At 57.1% G+C, this 21,370-nt stretch overlaps 3 protein-coding genes across 3 annotated transcripts; 1 reads left to right on the plus strand and 2 right to left on the minus strand.

Moving 5' to 3' along the window:
• The first annotated feature begins 122 nt into the window (after positions 1-122).
• On the plus strand, positions 123-7,265 carry LOC118695287 (glycerol-3-phosphate acyltransferase 4). The gene is given in 13 exon segments (XM_036396769.2): positions 123-350; positions 352-387; positions 2,892-2,961; positions 3,265-3,562; positions 3,647-3,721; positions 4,318-4,407; positions 4,519-4,612; positions 5,060-5,175; positions 5,400-5,455; positions 5,787-5,872; positions 6,067-6,195; positions 6,272-6,351; positions 6,904-7,265. Coding segments are annotated over 13 exon segments (1,368 nt in total). The 5' UTR covers positions 123-221; the 3' UTR covers positions 7,013-7,265.
• Positions 7,266-10,995: 3,730 nt separating this feature from the next.
• LOC118695308 (homeobox protein Nkx-6.3) lies at positions 10,996-13,066 on the minus strand. Its single transcript, XM_036396796.2, has 3 exons — positions 12,685-13,066; positions 11,322-11,491; positions 10,996-11,253 (listed from the first exon to the last, which is right to left on the minus strand). The coding sequence occupies exons 1-3, from the start codon at positions 13,064-13,066 to the stop codon at positions 11,023-11,025; spliced, it is 783 nt and encodes a 260-aa protein (XP_036252689.1). The 3' UTR covers positions 10,996-11,022.
• A 2,906-nt stretch (positions 13,067-15,972) lies between these two features.
• Positions 15,973-21,330, minus strand: LOC118695293 (ankyrin-1-like). Its single transcript, XM_036396774.2, is given in 7 exon segments — positions 15,973-16,682; positions 18,568-18,691; positions 18,954-18,970; positions 18,973-19,120; positions 19,559-19,614; positions 19,617-19,641; positions 19,807-21,330. Coding segments are annotated over 6 exon segments (564 nt in total). The 5' UTR covers positions 20,026-21,330; the 3' UTR covers positions 15,973-16,682; positions 18,568-18,592.
• Positions 21,331-21,370: the final 40 nt, after the last annotated feature.

Raw genomic sequence — 21,370 nt, forward strand, 5'->3', positions numbered from 1 at the left:
GCAGACTCTTGGCTTGTTTTCCCAAGTGCTCTCTCTGATCCTGTTGCATTCCCTCTCTCAGAGCCCCGAAAGGATGTGAACTTTGGAATGGGGTCTCTGAGCACGCTGCAGACTCGGGTGCATGTGTGACACTGTTGCTGAGTAACAGGAGGATTGGTTCATTGCTGTGAGCAGCCCTTCTGTCTGGCTGCAGGGCACCAGCCTTGCCTGGGCCCTTCACCATGTTCCTCCTGCTCCCCTTTGACAGCCTAGTGGTTAATCTCTTGGGGATTTCCATAACTGTCCTCTTCACTCTGCTTCTGGTTTTCATCATCGTGCCAGCAATTTTTGGAGTCTCCTTTGGCATCCGCAAAGGTTTACATGAAAACTTTATTAAAGATTTTTCAGGTAAGTCATGTTTTCAGAGTGTTCTCTGTGTTTGCAGAGGTTTGTCCAAGCATGGAAGAGAGGCTTTTGCCTCAGGAGGGGATTTTGGGTGATAGAGTGGAATACAGGGCTGTGGATGTCGTGCTGCTGCCAGTTGACCTCTTTGGCTCATCTCAGCTAAATGCCATTGATGAGACCTCTGTTTGTGGGCTGTTTTTTCCCTGTAATTAATCTAGTAAATCTTCAAGTAAAGCAATAGTCTGGCAAGGTGCAGTCAGCAGGATCTGAGGGGGAGCTTGGAGGGCTTGGTGTCCCAGGCAAGGCAGGGTGCTGCTGCAGTGGTGCCAGCTGTGATGGGGAGGGACCAGAGCCAGCATGTTGCTCCTCTCTGAGTCACATTTGGAGGAAGCAAGAGCAGAGGAGGTAAGGCAGGCACATTTGTGCTGCAAGCCCTGAGTGGTCTGTGGCCAGAACCCAGAGCTCTCCACATGCTTCTGTCCTGGAGTGTCACCTACTGAGCCCTGTCTGGACCTGCTGCCTTGGAGGACAACCAGCAGCCCTTGCCCACCCTCTTGGCACAGAGAGGCCAAGTGGAATTTTCCAGCTTGTTGTCATGCTGTTCCCTTGCCTGCCTTTGGTGCACTAATTTTATAGGCTGTCTCTGAGCCAACACCTCTTGAAGCAAGTTCCTGACCAGACCAGAATTTTTTATCTACTAGGAGGAGTAGGTAAAGCCTATACCACCCTATCCTGGCAGCCCAGGTTAAAGGCAAAGTGTTTGCTAGGGAGGTTTTAGGCTCTTATATATGGAGTTCATGCTGCTAAAGGATGTATGGTATAGCTACTGCTGTTGGAACATGATTATATTATGATTATACCATGATTTTATATGATTATACCATGATTGTCCCCAGAGTATCCCTGTACTGGCTAGCTTGGCAAGACAGCCCTGGAGCTCAGCTCTTTAAACTCTTGAGTCCTCCCAAAAGCCTGAGGTATAAATGGGAAGACCCTGGGCTTTGTGAGGGGCTTCATTAACACAGATATTGGAAGACTTGACTACAAATTTACTGACTGAAGCTGGCAGAGAAAAAAGTTTTAAATAGAACTTTTCACAATGTTTTCTTTTTTTTTTCCCCTCTTCCTTCAATTCAGGAACATTTACTCTCAACACCTATATTGGTGTTTGAAGCTATTTTTCTGAAAAGACTGGGAAGTCTATTCCAGTTTTATTAAAGGATCTTAGTGGTTGGATAGAGGAGCAGGCATGCACAACTGGGCACTGATTTGGTGGAAAATTCACTCATTAAGTTTGACCATTCAGAACTGTATTTTGGGGGAGGCTATTTCCCAGCACTCAAGGCCAATGTTGGGAACCCAGAGGGGCAGGAGCTGGGAGCGTGGCAGAGTCTGGCAGCCTGTGGGACGCAGCCAGAGCTGTGAGGCCTGGCTGGCAGCAGCACTCCTGTGTTGGTGGGAGGGAGGGCACCTGTCTGGTGGCTCTCAGGTGGGAGCCTGGGTTTGCTGCTGCCACAGTCAGGATGGAGATGTGCTGGCCTTGCAAGCACTGCCTTCTCCATAGGCTGCTTAACTCCTGACTTCTGGGCTGGCAGCATCCAGGCAATCTTGTGCAATGCTGAAGTGTGGCTGCTGGCAGAGGCAGCTGCAAGGTGAGCAGGACTCTCTGTATGCAGTCAGCATTCCCTCATTGCTGCCTCCTGATCTGCTGCTGGAATGGGCTGAGATTGGGATGCCAGAGTTCACAGCAGCTTCCCCTCCACACAGAGAAGCAGACTGTACACCAGTCCTTCTTCTTCTGAAGCTTCTCCTTCCAGACCTATGTGAATTACAGGCTGTGAAGGTTATTTGGAGGGCAGGCAGGAATACTGCACAGAAATACAGCCTGCAGTTTGTGCTGGTGCCCTTGAAAATTAGCTGATAGAACAAGTAGTCCTGGCACAGGATTTGGCAACCAGCTGTCTGAGGGTGCTTGCTGCTGCTGTTTTGGGCAGATTGCTGAGCTGAGAAGCAGCAGCAGCCATCAGCTGAATCAGAGGGGAAAGGATCCCATCCCATCATCAGCCTGATGTGTCAGCAGCAGCCTGAAAACACAGTCTCTGCTTTGAATTTGGAAGAAACAAGAGTTGAAGAGTAGCACTGGTGCCCTGACCAGCTTCCTGCACTGTGCTGCAGACACCCCAGCAGGCTGCACAGCTCAGACAGCAGCTGTGCAGTGCCAACCACGTGCAAGGTGCAGCAGAGCTGAGAGGTCACAGAAACTGCAGAAAACCTTGCTGTGCCATCTCAGCACTGAGCACTCTTCTTCCCTCTGGCACTCCCAGGCCAGCCTCTGCTTCCACCTCAGTTCAGTTGAGTTCATCACTCACTTTTGCTGTTTTGTATGGAAGCCTCCTACTTCAGCCCCATCTTCTCCCCTGCACTATGGTCCTGCCTGAAAGTCAGCTCTGAAATGGGCAGTAGTGTGGGGTTACTTGCCAATCTTGGTTGTCCTGTCTGTCTTGCAGTGGGCAACACTGAGAATAGAGCGTGGTGCCAAGGAGAAGAACCATCCGTTGTACAAGCCCTATGTCAATGGTGAGATCCTGCCCTGCATGGGGACATGGAGTTCAAAATTCTTGTGGGGAGGTGGGGTGAATGTGGTGTCTCTGAGCAGCTGAGGTCTGCTGGGAAGTCTTTTCCATGTAGGAGGGAGTTGTAGAGAGCTCTGTTTCATGAGGGAGGGCAGGGAAGCACCCTGGGAGTGGGGAGGTTTTTGCCTGTCTGCACTGAGAAGGGAAGGGGACTTTGAGGAGGGTGGTTGAGGGAGGACCTTGACTTTTGTCTCCCTTTGAGTGGGCAAGTCCCAGTTTGCTGAGAGCTGCCTGTGGTGTGTTGCAGGCATCATTGCAAAGGAGCCAACGTCCCTGGAGGAGGAGATCAAGGAGCTGCGCCGCAGCGGCAGCGGCAAAGCCCTGGACACCCCTGAGTTTGAGCTCTCAGATATTTTCTATTTCTGCCGCAAAGGCATCGAGACCATCATGGATGATGAAGTGACCAAGAGATTCTCAGCTGAAGAGCTGGAGTCCTGGAACCTGCTCAGCAGGACCAATTACAACTTCCAGTACATCAGCCTGCGCCTCACTGTGCTCTGGGGGCTCGGTGTGCTCATCCGCTACTGCTTCCTTCTGCCCCTCAGGTGACTCCTGCTCCTGGCACCTGCCTGCCAAGAAGGTGCTGGTGGCCTGGTTTTTTCTAGCATGTGGTTTCCCTCTTTCTGCAGGATAGCACTGGCATTTACTGGCATCAGCTTGTTGGTGACTGGTACCACAGTGGTGGGATATTTGCCAAATGGAAGGTGAGTGCATCTTTGAGGGAGAAGCAGATGGGGAGCGCTCCGTGCAGTTTGAGACTTTATAATCCTGAAATTTCCCTACAAAGCTTTCTGTTCTACCACCTGCAGGCAGAGCAGGTGGTCTCTCAGGAATGGGCACCCTGTAATTTTCAACAAGGGGCTTAGATGTGAGCACTAGGCCTGTGGCAGAGCGCTCAGCCCTGGCCTCTTAAAGGAGCAATAACAGAAAAGAGAAAAGGCCAAAAATTTATTCTCATGAGTTAAGAATGAGTGATCATAAGCTGACAGCAAAGCTCAGGACATGCTGTGTTTCTGTAGGAGAGATGTGAAGGCTTGGCTGGATTTCACTGGGCTGAGTGGCACTGTTACAGGGGATATTGTAGGACTGGGGAGTGGGATTTCACTGTGGCACTGTTACAGGGGATATTGTAGGACTGGGGAGTGGGATTTCACTGTGGCACTGTTACAGGGGATATTGTAGGACTGGGGAGTGGGATTTCACTGTGGCACTGTTACAGGGGATATTGTAGTATGTAAAATATATATCACATATATATAATATATATTATGGGAGTGATGGTCTCTGTCCTGGGCTGCAGGTGTAAGGACTTCCTGAGCAAACACGTGCACCTGATGTGCTACCGGATCTGTGTGCGTGCCCTCACAGCCATCATCACCTACCACGACAGGTAAGGCCTGTCTGCTCCAGGCTGTCCCTGCCCAGGGGGTGCTCCATGCTGGCCATTATGGAGCTCTCATGCTTCCTTCCCTCTTTCTTCACCTCTGCCTTTGTTTTGTAGAGAAAACAGACCCCGAAATGGAGGCATCTGTGTGGCCAATCACACCTCCCCCATTGATGTGATCATCCTGGCCAGTGATGGCTACTATGCCATGGTAAGGTATCAGCTCTGCCTGGCCACCTGCATGGAGGGAGCAGCAGAGCTTGTTATGGGGCAGGAAGTGGGCAGCAAGAGTCTTTGGAGCATGTAGAACTACTTGACCCTGCATGACATGGTGGGGCACTGTCAGACTCTGTTGTCTGTGGTGTGCAAAGCTCGGCCTGGAGCTCGAAGCACCAGAGCTCTGTGGGTGCAGCTTTGCAAGAAGAGCTCTAGGCTTTGCTGTTGCTGGAAGAGCAAAGTGCTTCCCCAGCTGGACCTCCTGCCATGGGGAAAGCACTTGGGGTTTGCTGTATCTGTCTTTCAGATCACAGCCTGGGACTTTTCCTCTTAGCCTTTCCAGGATAGAGGCAGGAAGATAAACCTCAGTTTGGCTGTGAATGCAGCCTTGACTTCCATGTGTGCCCAGGTCTTGTAACTTGTGTCTTCTTGCCCTGGTCAGGTGGGTCAGATCCATGGAGGGCTCATGGGTGTGATCCAGAGGGCCATGGTGAAAGCCTGTCCCCATGTCTGGTTCGAACGCTCCGAGGTCAAGGATCGTCACCTCGTCGCCAGAAGGTGTGACAGTGTGTGACAGCTGCCTGCAGGGGTGGCTCTGAGGGCTGGGGGAACTCCAGGGCTGCTCACCTCCCTTGGGTGAGGCCTCATAAGTGCTGGGAGATTGTGCCCCTTTGTTGGCACCCTGATAGTCCCTGGTGACTGCAGGGTATGGATTATTGTGCTCTGTGGATTGCTACTGAGAGCATCTGTCCCTTCTGCTAATTTTTGACACTTCTCTTTAGGCTCACAGAACATGTCCAGGACAAAAGCAAACTGCCCATTCTTATTTTTCCAGAAGGTGAGTGCAACAAGGCCAGAAAAGCACCAGGTGGAGAAGGCACCTTGAGATAGCACCACATCTCTGTCCCTTTCCTTCTTACACAGCCAAGGGCTTGAGCCCCTCCACTGAAACAAGAGGGACATTGTGTCTTTAGAGCTGAGTGAGCCCAGAGTGCAGGAGACACACATGATGTCCCAGTGACCCTTTCTGTGCACACAGAGAGCAGGGCTTGGATGGAGAGCTAGGGGAGAGTTGCTGGGTTCCTGTTACCCTGCCCTTAAGCCTGTAGCTTAGACTTCTGAGCTGACTTGCAGAGGAAAGTTAAGATTGTGCTTGTCTCTTATTACAGGAACATGCATCAACAACACATCTGTGATGATGTTCAAAAAGGGGAGCTTCGAAATTGGAGCTACAGTTTACCCTGTAGCCATCAAGGTATGACAAGGCACAAGTCTGTCTGTCCCTCTGTATCTCTGTCTTGGCAGCCCAGCCCAGCCTGGTCTGAGGGCACAGGAAAGCTGAGGTCATTCCATGTAGTGAGCTGAGTTTAGCTCAGTTTGGGGTGGAAGTTGGAGCCTCAGAGAGGGTGCAGCCCCTGCCTGACTTCATGAACTCTTCTGCCTTTGTAGTATGACCCCCAGTTTGGAGATGCCTTTTGGAACAGCAGCAAGTATGGCATGGTGACCTACCTCCTGAGGATGATGACCAGCTGGGCCATTGTCTGCAGTGTCTGGTACTTGCCCCCAATGACCAGGCAGGTAAGGTGAACCAGCCTGTCTGATCACTGTGCTCCTGTGCCCTTTGCTCCTGCTGAACACTCTTGTTTTGCCACAGCCTGAAGAGGACGCAGTGCAGTTTGCCAATCGAGTGAAGTCAGCCATTGCCAGGCAGGGGGGCCTTGTGGATCTGCTCTGGTGAGTCCAAGCAGGCTTTTCTCTTCCTGGTGCCAGAGTTCCTTGTCCTGGGATGTGCTCATGGGCTGTAGAGCTCCTTTTGTTTCTTGCTTAGGGTAGAGTTCTACCCCCTTGCTTAGGGTAGAGCAGGCTTCTGGAGGAATATCCTTCTGTGGCAGGGACCAAAGTCTTTGCTGCTTCTGTGTGCTGGGCATCAGAGCTTCATTCTCTGATTGTAGCTTTCATTGGGATGCCCTGGGTTTGACTTGTTCCTACTCAGCAAGGTGTGTCCAGCTTGGGAACTTGCTTTCCTAGGCCCTGAGGTCTCAGAGCTCAGGAGGCAGGCAGGCAGTCTCCTGTAGCTCTGCTAGAGTAGCTCATGTTTCTGGCAGAGTTGCTATTTTGAGCACAGTGCAGGGCCATGGGGGCAGCTCCTGGCAGAACCAGGTGAGAAAGTGATGCTCTTTGGGGACAGGTGTGCCACCAGGGCAGCTGGAATTCGGACTTGCCCTGAACACTCCCAGATGAAGATGCTGCCTGCCTGCAGCCTCTCTGATTTGACTCTCTCCCCAGGGATGGAGGACTGAAAAGGGAGAAGGTGAAAGATGCTTTCAAGGAGGAGCAACAGAAACTCTACAGCAAAATGATTGTAGGCAGCCATGAAGACCGGAGCCGCTCCTGAGTGCGCTGCCTCCAGCACTGCCACCCTGCCTCCAGCACCAGCCAGGGCTTGTCTGGAGCACCTCTCAATCTTTGGACTTGGGCTACTCCAGAGCTGCTGGGACTGGCTTTTTCATCCTCTGGCTGTTGTTTTGAGGAGCACTATTGCTGCCTGGAGTCTCTAGGCCTTTGGCAGCTCATGGCAAAGATGCCTTCTTGTTACTGTTACAGTGAAGCCCCTTGCAGGGGCAGTATTAAATGAAACTCTTATGGTGTCCTGTGCTTCCATCTGGTGTGTCCAGCCCCAGGGAAGGACTGGTGTGATGTGCATGTGTGTCAGTCACAAGTCTCTCACAACACAAAAGCTGCTGAGCTGTGCTGAAATTGGCTGCTTTGACAACCAAGGGAATCCTCATCAGCCTGTCCCACTCATGTGTGAGGCATAAACCCCCTAGGAGCAGAATGTGCCTCTCAGGCCATTTTCAGATCCACTTCCAGGAGAAATCTTTTTCTTTTGCCACCTTCCTGTCAGCTTGACCCAGACTGTTGCTTCTACAGTGTCACTAACAGCCTCTTCACTGCTCCTGGTGCAGTAAGGATCAGACTCCTTGGAAATCTCCCTCTGTCCCCTGGGGCTGTGGGGTGCCAGGTGTCACTGGAGTGGCAGGTGGGGCTCCTGAGGAATCTGAACGTGCTATAGTAGGAGCCTGGAGTGTGTAGGAGAGCCCAAGACTTCATGGCTAGGGCAGCAAATCCCTTTTCAGATGTCTCCTGAGGGAAACAGTGGCATCTGACCTTGTCATGCACACACGAGACCTGAAATCTTGTGGCCCTTTTTGCTCTGCATGTAAATTATTTGGTAAAACAACCTGCATTTGAGCATTTCTCCCATGTACTTTCCCATTTTCCTTACATTCCTACAAACCTGAGCACTTACACTGGGTTCTCTGCTCTTACAAGCAAGGGCTGTTTCACTGCTACCTGCTGAAGCCTGCTTGCATTTCCTAGTGCTCTGGAGAAGGCAGTTACCCAAGTGCCTCCTTTGTACCTGAGTGTTTGTTGGGAAGGGCATCTGCTATGCCAGGAGAGGACAGCTGCTCTGTGTAAGTGGCCTTAAATCTGAATTTTCAACTTTTTTATGTACCTGATGGAACTTTGCTGCTCTGGCTGCCAGCTCAGGGGCCATTTGGATGAAGAGCCCTGCACCTTGCTGTGGTGTGGGGAGCCCTGGGGGAGCTGCAGCGAGCTGTGGGTTGCTGAGGCAGTGCTGTGCTCACTGTGTGCTGTGGATGGCTGCAGCTGGGGACACACCTGCTGGGGACAGGGACACTGCTGCCAGGCTCTCCTCCCCGTTCAGCAGCCCCTCCTGAGCCCTGTCAAAGGCTGTGTCCCCAGAGCTCTCCTCTCTGGGGGTGGCATGGACGTTTCCTTCAGGTGCTCAGCCCTTGCCATGTCCTCAGGCACTTGGATCCAGCTGCAGGTGCCCACAAATCTGCCTGCAGCTGGGTGCCCTGTGCCTGATGCCACAGCAATCTGCAGAGCCCTCCTCAGCTTTGCAGGACATCCAGCCACCCTGCTGTGCTTGGGGACAGTCCCCAGCAGCATTCAGGACACTCCACAGCAGGCAAGGAGCTGGCTGGACAGGTTAGGAGGCACACATCCATCTTTCCTTGGCTCTCCCACCCCATGCCCCCAGTCAATATGTCTCTCTCCGATGAGAAAGTTAATAAATTTAGCTCTAGATTAAAAGTATCGATCATTTCATTTGTAAGCCATAAATAACCAAGGGGGGAGCACTGGGTGGCCCACGGGGTAGGGGCTGCTGGCTCTGGCTGCAGCAGCCGTGCACCCCACTGGGGCCAGGAGCCCTCATATGCATTCTGCCCGGATGCTGGCATTGATTTGCTATTAGTCTCCACGCACCACCCAGTAGCACATCATTCCCGGAGCTGCTATTAATGGCCTTTTGATAAATAATCACTTGTAAGTCAATAAATTTTTATTAAACAGTGTGGCGCTTTGATTTATGAAAATCCGACGGGGTTTGTCTGGGAGAAAAGGGATGCGGAATTGAAGCGGAGCTGCCATCCATCTGCCTGCCAGCCTGGCCTGCCTTGTGCTGCACCCCCTGCGTGGCTCCTGGCTCTGCCCACGCAGCCTGAGGCTGCCTGGCACCAGGGCCAGCCTGGGCAGAGCTGCTGCTTGCTGCTGACGGCTCTCCCAGCACTGAGGGGGCACAGCTCTGCTGCAGCAGCGAGTGCTCAAAGCGGGCAGCGCAAGGAGAAGGGGCAGTCCTGCCTGCCAGGCTGGTCCCTGCCTGGATCAGCACTCTTTGGGGTCCTGTCTCAATGTGGGGATGCACAGGGCAGCCAGGCTGCAGCAGCCATTTGTCACTCTCCCTGGCTACAGCAGGCCCTTTGCCACCTGCTTTATTTGTCTCCCAGCCCTGACGTGGCATCAGACAGGTGTTAAACTACTTAATCACTTTAAAATTGTTTTAATTTTCTGTTTTGTATTGATCTCCACAGCACCAATTAATCAGCTCACTGGACCAGGCAGTTAGTACATTAAAAATTGTCAGCCAAGCTGGGCAGCTTAGAAAATGTTAAAAAAATATCCCACCAGCAGCCCCTCACTTCTCCCACCATGTGGAACCTGCTCCTGCCCAGCGCTGGCTCTGTCCACAGAGCGATGTGTCCCTTCCTGGTGGCACTGCCACCGTGCTCCCCTGGGAGATCCCTGCCATCCCAAAGGCTCCATCGGCTCCGTCCTGGCCCAGCATCTGTCCCATGGAGGGGCTGCATGGCTGAGAGGGGAGCACTACAAACCCCATGCTCCCTGCAGGGGCTGGACAGGGACCTGTGCAGGGACAGCAGTCCCCTAAGCTCTGGAAAAGTGGCACCAAGCACTCAGGTGTCCTTGCAAAGTGCCCAGAGCCCAGTGAGAGATTCAAGAGGGCTTTAAGCCAAGCGTGGGCCTTGGCAGGCTGCACAGCAATGATCTGCAGCCCCACACAAGGCTGGTGCCTGGGCCACTGAAAGGTCCCAGTGGCCCAAGTGTGGACTCAGGCACATTGCAGGTGCTGCCTGCAGCCTCAGGGAGGGGCAGCCCTTCCCCAGCCCCACTCCAACCCCTTCCTGTGCCTCTGCCATGCTGCTATCAGTGCCTGGTGGGCCGGCAGCACCTTATCTGCTATCGATTTCCTTCCAAGACACAGCCCACGTGTTTGCTCACACCTGGCTGGCACTTAGCTGGCTCTTGGCTGAACAACTGCCAAGCTTGCCCAGCCTTCAGCGCTGTGTCTGTGCCAGCTGGAGCTCCTTTGGTGTCCTGAGCAGGTAGGGGCAGCTGGCACCCACAGCTGGCACCCACAGCTGGCATGCCACTGGTGAGCCAGAACAGGGGGTGTGCAGAGCCAGGTGCACACAAATATCTGTGTGTGCAGCCCCCTGTGCAGCACAGAGCAGGGGGGGACCCAACAGGCTGGCAGGCAAACACACTGGGGCTATTGATGCCACATCAATCCTGCAGCCCCGACAGGTGAATGGGCTCTCACTCACACTGTTAAGATAAATGATATTTATTTGCTGCTAAGAGCTTCCAATAAGAGGCCCCAGTGAGTGACTTTTGAACCAGCAGCTCTTGCTGTTGGTACACACCCAAACCAGAGAAAACCCTGGGAAAATCTCCAGGGCTCCCCTGCTTCTCTGGGCATTTCCTGTCCCACATGCAGCACCACCCTGCCTGGCATGCAGACCCTGCCCCATCCATCCTATCCCCAACCCTTCTCTAGCCCAGCCTCACAAGGCCACCCTGGACCACATGCCCACGAAACAAGTGCTGGGACTTGACTGGGACCTTTATTTCATCAATAAAAGCCGTGCAGGATGGCACAGCTGCACCTGACACTACCAGAGTGCTGCTCCCAGCCCTGTGAGCCGTGCTCCCCGTGCAGCTTCAGCCAGCCCATGCCAGCAGCCAGGCAGGGTCTCTGCTGCTCAGGGGGGTCAGAGGGGCAGGCTGTGCCCCTGCTCAGCCGCTGTGAGTGCCCAGGCCCAGCATTGAGAAGGCTGCACGGTGCTTCCTCAGCAGCAGCCGGATCTTCTCGTCATCCGAGTCTGGGTCCAGGGGTTTGTTGTACTCATCGTCCTCGGTCTCGGAGGCCGCCCGCTCTCCGCCAGAGCCCCCCGCCCGCTGCGAGGATGAGGAGGGCTCCAGGGCACTCTTCTTCCTCCATTTGGTCCGTCGGTTCTGGAACCAGACCTGGTGCCCCAGCTCAGTTAGCAGCCAGCACGCTGCACGCCCCGTGCCACGCAGGAAGCCATACTCACCTTCACCTGGGACTCGGTCATGCCCAGGGAATAGGCCAGCCGTGCTCTCTCCGGACCTGCCAGGTACTTGGTCTGCTCAAACGTCTTCTCCAGAGCAAAGATCTGGTGTCCTGTGAAGGTTGGGCGCGTGTGCTTCTTCTTGTGGATGCTGTCAGCCAAGTGAGCAGGGGCTACGGGAGAGGAAGAGACAAGAGGGTGAGCTCTGGGCAGCCCACGACTCTGGACAGCTCTGTCTGCACTCACCAGCCCTCCGTGACCAAGAGTCCCTCCACACCTGCTCCTCTCCAAATTAAAACTTTATTCCCACTTCAGGGCTTCAGCCCTGTCCCAGGAGGGCTGAGCTGCCCACTGTGGAGGTCCCACAGAGGTGGGATAGGCACCTCCTGGTCAAGGACAGTGCTAAGTGGTTCTGCTGGGAGGGTAAGGGTTGCTATCAGCAGTGCTTGACCCCAGAGCCATGCAGCAGTGGGAACACTGTGTCCCCATGTCCCACACCTTGCAGGATGCAGGACAGAAGACAGCCAGAGCTGGTCATTGGCTCGTAGCTGCCTAACCCATCTGCTCCAAAATCATCACCTGCAAAGGGGGGAAGGGGACCAGAGCTGCAGGTTCTGAACAGCTGCTCGCAGCCTCCTGAGGCTTCCCACGGGACAGCGGATGCACCCGTCCCACCTGCCCTGTGGGACAGCAGCAACATGCCCTGCAATTCCTCCTGACAGCTCTCCACCAGTGCTGCCAGCCTGGGGCTCCTGGTCCTGCCTATCTCTGCCATGAACTACCCAGGCACTGACCCCCATTGAGGCTGCCTGAGAGCCAGGGAGATCTTGTGAGTCAGAGCGCTCTGCCTGTCCTTGCCAGCTGTGGCTGCCTGGGTGCAAAGAATTGGCTCTAATGACAAATCCTGGCAGGAGTGGGGGCAGTTGGTCCTCTGGCCTCTGTTGTACGTGCACGACTGGCTCTGTCCTCCCTCTCTTAGTGAGCTCTCTGTGGGTGTATGAAAGTCAAGAGCCTTATGCTTGTTCATGCAGGCTCTGTCCCCCCTGCCTGCCCCACTCCCCAGACACTCCCTGGCTCTGCTGCCTCTGGGGCACCGCTCCTGTCTCTTTGCTTTTGCAGTTTTCCACTGTGTGAAAGTGGCCAGTATTTGTCATTAGAGCCAAAAAGTTCTGTGACCATTTGAGGTCCAGCAGCTCCAGCGCTGGGCTCCTTCCCACTGCCCGCTGGCCAACCTCATGCAGGGCAATGGAACAGACACAGCCTGGCCCATGCCCTTGCCCTGTTGCGGTCCGTTTGTAGCCTCACGGCGCCCATCCCCACGCACCCACCCGGCCCGCAGCAGCCGCTCCGAGCCCCCCGTACTTACGGCCGCCGCACTGCCGGCCCCCCCGCCACTCCGGGGCCGCCTCCGCCCAGCAGCTCCGGCCCCGCGGCAGGTACTCGCCACCGGCCTTGGGGAGGGCGCCCACCTGGGGCCCGTAATAGACGCCCGGCGAGCTCAGTCCGTTAAATCCGCCCGCGTGCGGGTAACCGGGGAGGATGCTGCCGTTCGGTGCCGCCGCGGGCCGGCCGAGGATGTCGGAGATGCCGTGGGGGGTGCCAGCAGCCAGCTGGGCACCCAGCCCGGGGGGTCCCAGCTTGTAGAAGGAGCTCTGCACTGAATACTGGCAAACGGGCGCCTTGGCCTCGGGGAAGGGGCCCAGCGAGGGGCCGTTGAGCAGAAAGGTGCCCGGCAGGTTGGCATCCATGGCTCCAGCACCGAGGCGGCACTCAGAGCCCGCAAGCCCGGAGGTGCGACGGCTGGCCCATTACCGTCGGCCGGGGGCTGTGCAGAGCCCGGGGTCCGCGCTGGCCGGGGGTGAGGCTGGCACGGCGGTCCCGGGATGCTCCCGGTGACCTCGGGGGGCTCCGGCCCCGGCCCCTCAACTTGGGCTCGGGCAGCGCCAACATTTCTCTGATAAAGACGGGGCCCATTAGAATAACGCGCTCCCATTGGCCGCGCGGCTGCGGGCGGCGCGCCCATTGGCCAGGACTCGGCGGCCGCGCCTCCCATTGGCTGAGCCTGGGCGGCAGCGTCTGATTGGTGCGGACCAGACAAATGGGGCTTTGAACAGCGGCGGCGGCGGGGACGGGACACGGGACGCGGGACACGGGATATGGGATATGGGACACGGGGACGGGACACGGGACACGGGACACGGGATATGGGACACGGGACACGGGACACGGACACGGGACACGGGATATGGGACACGGGACACGGGACACGGACACGGGATACGGGACACGGGACACGGGACACGGGATATGGGACACGGGACACGGGACACGGGATATGGGATATGGGACACGGGATATGGGATGCAGGACACGGGATATGGGACATGGGATATGGGATATGGGACACGGGATATGGGATATGGGACACAGGACACGGGACACGGGATATGGGACACGGGACACGGGACACGGGATATGGGACACAGGACACGGGAATGGGTCGGGATGGGATGGGATGGGATCCATGGGATGGGATGGGATGGGACAGGACAGAACACGGGAATGGGTCGGAATGGGTCGGGATGGGTTGGGATGGCATGGAATGGGTCAGGATGGGATGGGACGGGACAGGACACGGGACACGGGACACAGGACATGGGACACAGAGCACAACATGACTCGGAAATAGGTCGGGATGGATGGGATGGGACGGGACAGGACATGACACGACACGGGAATGGGTCGGGATAGGGGGAATGGGTCGGGGTGGATGGGATGGGAAGGAACGGGTCGGGACAGACGGGACAGGACAGGACAGGACACGGGAACGGGTCGGGATGGGACGGGACGGGTCAGGACACGGAATGGGTTGGGATGGGAAGGGATGGGTGGCATACAGGACCGGAGCGCGGGGCGGCGCGGACCCTGGACAGCGCCGGGCGGGCCGCTGCTCTCCGGTGCGGTCTCAGCAGCGCCGCGGCCCCCGGGCCAGCCCCCGCCGGGGTGGCGCGGACGCTTCCCTGCTCGCCCACCCTGGGAGAGGCCGGCGCAGCCCCTCGGGGGCTCCTGCTCCCTTCAGCTGCTCCAGGAACGGCAGAGATGCGGCCGCCCCCGCCCTCCCGGCAAGAGGGGACCCGGCCCCGGGCTCTCCATCATCCCCATCTTTGGAAAGCAGAGACGAGACACTGTTTGTGTTGATTTATTTATTAATTCATATTCTGATAGCTGGTGTACAGGGAAATGATCTATACATCAGGGGCCTAAGACAGGGAGATCCAAAAGGCTTGTTTCCATAACAATTAAAAAAAGAAAATAAAAGTAATCTTTAAAACTTCTAAAAAGCTTCTAGTGTGCAGACTGCAGCATTCTCTAGGCTCAATGTCGGGTGCAGCCTCCCCCTACCAGCCCTACAAGCAATCTGAGCGCAAAGCAATGTCACTGCAGGTGCCTGGCACGGTTGCAGCACAGCACATTCCCTACGGCATACACAAGGCCAAAGCACTGGACCCACACACAACTCTAGGGTGATGCTACGGAGTCAGCTGTTGCAGTGGGTCTAGGGAGGTTATTGTACGCAGCAAGGGTGATGGATGGAGAGTCTGTGCCTGTATGGCTCAGCTTTGGGGCGGGGAGGGGACTGCTTTGCTCTCCGAGGCTAAGCTGGGTCAGTGGCTTCGCTGCAGCGAGGCTTTCAGGGCAGCCAGGGGCTCTCCCAGCAGATGTGCACCCACTGAAAGGCAGGGCTGCCCTGCCAAGGCCACCAGCACGGAGCCTGAAGCTGGAGGGGCGCTTGTTCTGCACCTGGCCACAGAGAACAATCTCAGACTCTGCAAAGCAGGGCCGTGGCCACTTCCAGGAGAAAGAGCAGGGGGTCCCCACATCACTGTGCTACAAAGGGCCAGGTCCCCACATCAGCTGGGTAAAGGACAGGGTCAGGGACCTGGGACCAAGTGCCACTACCTTCTCCCTGCTCTCCTGGGCTCAAGTATTACAACAGGGTCAATGTCCTGCCCAGCTCTGAGCTGCCTGGGCAGCTCTGCCCAGCACAGCTCTCCTGCTGCTAGAGCAGCCTGGAGGCTGCCCCAGCCCAGGGCTCAGGCAGATTCCACCTGGAGAAAATGCAGCCACCGGGGCAGCAGCAGCTCCCGTGGCTCTGGGTTTGGTCCCGGGAGAGTCAGAATCCAGGGCTGTTCACCCCCTTGCAGGGAGGCCAGGGTCCCTGCAAAGCCCTTGCCTGGGGTGCATATTGCACAGCTGCTGGCTATTGCTAGCTCCTGGCTCATCTCCTGAGCAGATATTGTGCTGAGTAGAGCTAGGCACAACCCCACGTTGTGGCACAAGCACCTCCTGCTCTCTCTCTCTGCACAATCCTCCCTGGGCCCCGAGCACCTCAGCGCAGCTCTACAGCTTCAACCCAGCTGGAGCCAGCACAAACTGGGGCTGGAGCCTGGGACTGCACCTCTAGTCCCCCCCTCTTCAGGCCAGGAAGGGGCCAGGCTCAGGCAGAGGGGCACAGGACAGGGGCAGGGCTGCTGCCCTCTCGCTCCTACAGCCTTCCTGGTCACGTATTCCAAAGGCTTTGCCCACCCTGCAGCCTGAAGAGGTATATGAGAGCAGAGCTGTCAGTGCTTTGTACATACTGCTAGAGTGTCCCTAGGGGTTTGCATAGTATTTATTGGTTCATATACACAAGGCTGATTGCTGTACAGTTTACACTTTCAACAGAAGCAACGAGCTCAGTGCTCTGCCCTGATGGGAGACTTTGCACGTGCTGGGGAGAGGAAGGGCAGCCCTGCACCAGCCCCTCTGCCCAGGGCAGCCGTGCTCCCTGCGGCCTCCCCTTGCACCCTCCGGCCACTGCTGCCCTCCCCAAAGCCCAACACTCACAGGGAGGGATGAGAAGCAAGTCCAGCAGAGGCAGCACAGGCATTTGCAGGGGGGGCCAAGCACCTCTCCTTCCACGCTGAGCTGGGCCATGCTGTCCCAGCTTTCCTCCTGCAGCTGGAGCTCACACCTGGGGATGCATCTACACATGGAGGTGCAATCTCCTTCCCTCTCCTTTTCTTCTGCTCCAGCTCTTGCCTCCCCAAGGAGCTGAGAGCACGCCCCTGGTGTGTGGTGCTGTCTCTGGGGCAAGGATGGAGGCCCCTCATCTGTTTGAAGTACTGTAGCTCATGCGTCTTGCAGTCAGTCAGTCATGCGGATAGGAGGGTAAGTATATCTCATACAGGAATCATGCCATTAGCCTATAGAAACATGTACAGCCAGCCCTGCTCCCCTCCACTCTCTGCTCTCCTCTCCTCTCTCCTCAGGTATGTGTCAGAACGTGGGTGAAGTTCAGTGGTTTGGTGTTGAGGTGTGATCCTGGAGAGAGAGACACAGAAATGGGGTTACCAGGGATCCGTGGTGGCACATCCAGGGTTAATGGTGAGGGCTGGGAAGCCCCTTCTGTACACTGTGCTTGTCCCACATGCACCCATGCAACCACAAGACAAGTTTTGGGGGGTTGTCAGACAGTGACAGAGCACCATTAAGTGGCAGGCCTGGAGCCAGGATCAGTGATCTGGGTGGCACTGATGGTGCTGCCCCATCTGCTCAGAGCAGCAAGCAGCAGCTGAGCTGCACCAGCGTGGCACTGGGAGGGAGCTGGGAGGGCTGCTCTAGGACCTGGGATGGAGGAGGCCAGCCCTGAGCCTTCAGGTACACCCCACTCTCCCAGCAGTGAGGAAGACCTTCCCCAGGGCACACCCAGGGCCACTTTCACACAGTGGAAAACTGCAAAAGCAAAGAGACAGGAGCGGTGCCCCAGAGGCAGCAGAGCCAGGGAGTGTCTGGGGAGTGGGGCAGGCAGGGGGGACAGAGCCTGCATGAACAAGCATAAGGCTCTTGACTTTCATACACCCACAGAGAGCTCACTAAGAGAGTGGAGAGAGAAGGGAGAGGGAGGACAGAGCCAGTCGTGCATGTACAAAGAGAGGCCAGAGGACCAACTGCCCCCACTCCTGCCAGGATGCAGGGCAGGGCAGCTGGGGAGCACCATGCAACAGCTTCCCCCAGTGCTGCACTGCCAGCCCAGCAGTGAGTATGCAGAGAAAAATGGTGCAGCTCGGCTCAAATGTGCTGTGCCAAGCACCCTGCCTTCAACCTGGCCTAGTCCCACTCCACAGGGGCATCAGGGAATGCACAAGGCTTCAGGGGTCATTCTGAGCTCAGTGAGGATCAATGGAAGAAATGTCCTCGGTCGAAGGTGGGTGCCCTGTTGTCAGCCCCTACAGGTGTCACGTTCCTGCACTTGCCACTCCTGCAGCACCCTGCCAAGGCCTGCCCCATCCTGCCTTCAGCAGACTCAGTGCTTTCCTCTGCATGGCTGGCAGAGGCAGCAGCTGCAAGTCCCACAGCAGTGCTGTGAGCACAGGGAGCAGCTGCATGTCCCACAGCAGTGCTGTGAGCACAGGGAGCAGCTGCACATCCCACAGCAGTGCTGTGAGCACAGGGAGCAGCTGCATGTCCCACAGCAGTGCTGTGAGCACAGGGAGGAGCTGCATGTCCCACAGCAGAGCTGTGAGCACAGGGAGCAGCTGCACATCCCACAGCAGTGCTGTGAGCACAGGGAGCAGCTGCACGTCCCACAGCAGTGCTGTGAGCACAGGGAGCAGCCACAGCCCCACAGAACCCACCCTGCATCTCACCCCCAGCTCTGCCAGGGCTCAGCTGCCCCCCTTGGGAAGGGGCACTCCGAGGCACCAGCTCCAAGGGCTGGTCTCATCTGCCACAAGGCTGCACAGTCAGTGCTCATGCATGGAGGGGGCAGTTCTGCTCAGACCCCATGCAAATGCAATCTGGTCCCTGCAGTGACTTGGACAAAGACCATCCCTCTGTCTGTAGCCCAGGAGTAACAACTCTGTGACCCCGTCACTGGGGACCCCCAGCCACTCCTGCAGTGACACCCCTGAGCACGCCAGCTGCTGTCACTGCAGGAGCAGCCCTTGGCACTGTGGCTGCAGGGGGGTGCTGTGCACACAGCTGGCTGCAGCATCACTGCAGACCAGGGCACCCTGTGCCCACAGCACCCAGGAGCATCAGCAGGGCCACACTGCTGCCCACCCTCGGTCTTTTTCTGCAGCACAGCAAACCCTCAGTGCCCCCAGGAGCTGGGCACTGCCCCACCACACTTCCCCCAGGAGAATGTGCATGACCAGCAGCTCAGTGCAGGCAGCCAGGACAGAAGGAAGAGCAAAGGCAGGGTTACCTCAAAAAAGAGGCCATTTGAGGGGTCACTGCTTCCCCCTTTTCAGGCTGGCTCGTTTCACTATCTGAGCCCCCATCCTGCCCCCAGAGACCTCTGGTTTCGGGACGCGCACTCGCATCTCCTCCTGAGGGAGCCGAAGGGGCAGGGAGCAGGACATCACCCAGGTGGACAGACAGACACAGAGAAAAGGACAGGAAAGGGAAAGGTAGAGTCAGTTGGCAGGCAGAAAACACCAAGCAAGAAGACTGGCGCAGTGGGCACGATTTGCTTTAGAAATCTTAGAGGGGAAACAGGAGAGGAGTGCGGGGCAAAGGAAGGACAGAGGGTGACATCGACCCAGAGCCTGAGAGTCCTGCAGAAACCCAGGGCTATGAGCCACACTGTACCTTGGCACCCAGACCATCCGGTGCAAGATGGAGTATTTCATGAAGTGATCATCCTCAGCCTCCAGGTCTTGGGGCTCCTGCAGGGAGCCCTCCAGGATCAGCTCCTCCTGCTCCTGCCTGTCACCCATGTCACCAGGGCCCAGCTGGCGCACCACCTTCCGGATAATCTGTGGAGACCCACAGAGCTGCGTGTCACAGCCAGCCCCAGGGCACCGCGAGTCCCTGCTCACCCAGCCCGCGGCTGTGAGCTGGAGAAATGCCGTGAGTGTAACCCAAGACAGCGGCACAGCAATGCCCTACATGGGCTGCAGGGTGCAGGGGAGAAGGGAAAGGCTGCAGGGTGGAAGGGAGAAGGGAAAGGCTGGAAGGGAGAAGGGAAAGGCTGCAGAGTGCAGGGGAGAAGGGAAAGGCTGGAAGGAGAAAGGGAAAGGCTGCAGGGAGCAGGGGAGAAGGGAAAGGCTGCAGAGTGGAAGGGAAAAGGGAAAGGCTGCAGGGTGGAGGGGACAAGGGAAAGGCTGGAAGGGAGGAGGGAAAGGCTGCAGGGCTGGAAGGGAAAAGGGAAAGGCTGCAGCGTGCCCTTACCCACACCCTGATCACTCACTCACCTTCTTGGTGATGATATTGCCTTGATCGTCTGTGAACTGCTCCTCGGTCACCTGCTCCCAGGCAGATGAAGGGCTTCATTCCCCTGCAGGAACAGGACGGGGGGAGATCAGGGCATGAGAGGGCGGTGAGGGGAGTGGTTCACCTGGCAGAACAACACACCTGACACGAACCCCGCATCCCTCCCTGCCCTGCCCCGTCCCTGCTTTCCTCTGCATCTGCCCGGGGCTGCTCTCTCCGCTCTCGTTACCTTCAGCAGGACTCGCCGGCGGACGACCCTGGCGGAGAGAGCCTCCTCATCATCCGCCAGCCCCTGGCTCTCCCCGAGCTCCTTGTCCAGCTCCCGATGGGCGTGTTTGAGCAGGAAGCGCACAGAGCCCCTGACGATGTGCATCACGTTCTGGCAGCTGACCAGCAAGAAGGCCAGCAGCACCAGAGCGATCAGCAGCTGGGCTAGGAAAGCCCACATCGTGCCCGGCCGCGCTGTCAGAGCCCGGCCATGCCGCGCCGCCGCCTGCCCGCGGCTCCCGGGAGCTGCCGGAGCCGCAGCCCCGCCGGCGGTGGGCGGCGAGAAGGGAGCGGGCAGGTGGAGCGTCCTGTGCGGTCATGTGGCCGGGACTGCCCCGGCCAGGCAGCCACAGGACAGATCTGTCCCTGTTCTCTGTCACCCGGCCAGGCAGCGCAGGACAGGTCTGTCCCTCTGTCAGCTTTTCCAACAGCCTGTGCCATGGCCAGGAGAGCAGGACAGATCTGTCCCTCTCTCTGTCACCCTGCCCAACAGCCTGTGCCATGGCCAAGGGGAGCAGGACAGATCTGTCCCTCTCTGTGTCACCCTGCCCAACAGCCTGTGCCATGGCCAAGGGGAGCAGGACAGATCTGTCCCTCTTCTCTGTCACCCTGCCCAGGCAGAGAGAAGGAGAGATCTGTCCCTCTGTCACCCTGCCCAACAGCCTGTCCCCCTGAGTGGCAGTGAGCAGGACAGATCTGTCCCTCTCTATGTCACCCTGCCCATGGCCAGGCAGAGAGCAGGACAGATCTGTCCCTCTGTCACCCTGCTCAACAGCCTGTCCCATGGCCAGGGGGAGCAGGACAGATCTGTCCCTCTGTCAGCTTTTCCAACAGCCTGTGCCATGGCCAGGAGTGCAGGACAGATCTGTCCCTCTGTCAGCTTTTCCAACAGCCTGTGCCATGGCCAGGAGTGCAGGACAGATCTGTCCCTCTTCTCTGTCACCCTGCCCAGGCAGAGAGAAGGAGAGATCTGTCCCTCTGTCACCCTGCCCAACAGCCTGTCCCCCTGACTATGGTGGGCAGTCCTGGCTCACAGGATAATTGAAGCCCAGAGCCTTGGGGTGTCATTGGAGTCCCACCTGACTCAGGTAACACAGGGCTGAGCAGTCACCTCTGAGCGTGGCCGCCCGTGCCTTGGCTGGGGAAAGGTGCTCACCCTCACCTTGTACCTGCTGGCTCTGTGTGACCCTGGCATCAAGCCCCCCACTCAGCCTGGCCTCTAGACCAACTCTATTTCTGGCTCCAGCAGGCTGTTGGGCTGCCAGCCAGGGCAGATACTCAATAAGGAATGACTCCGGGAGGGTGACTGGGTTATAAATGGAGAGCAAGAGCTCAGGTATCAAGCACAGCGGGCTATTCTGGGCTGAGAGGCACCCCAAAGGGCAGGAAGTATGCCAGGGGAGTTGAGGAGGTCTGCTGTCACCTGGTCTGCCTGACAGGCCCTGCAGCAGGCTCCAGGAAAGGCTGTCCATAGGGTCACACCTTCCTGCAGGGCTGACTCCCCTGCTCCTGCTCTCACCTGCCCA

This window comes from Molothrus ater, chromosome 28 (genome assembly GCF_012460135.2).
Source record: "Molothrus ater isolate BHLD 08-10-18 breed brown headed cowbird chromosome 28, BPBGC_Mater_1.1, whole genome shotgun sequence".
NCBI lineage: Eukaryota > Metazoa > Chordata > Aves > Passeriformes > Icteridae > Molothrus > Molothrus ater.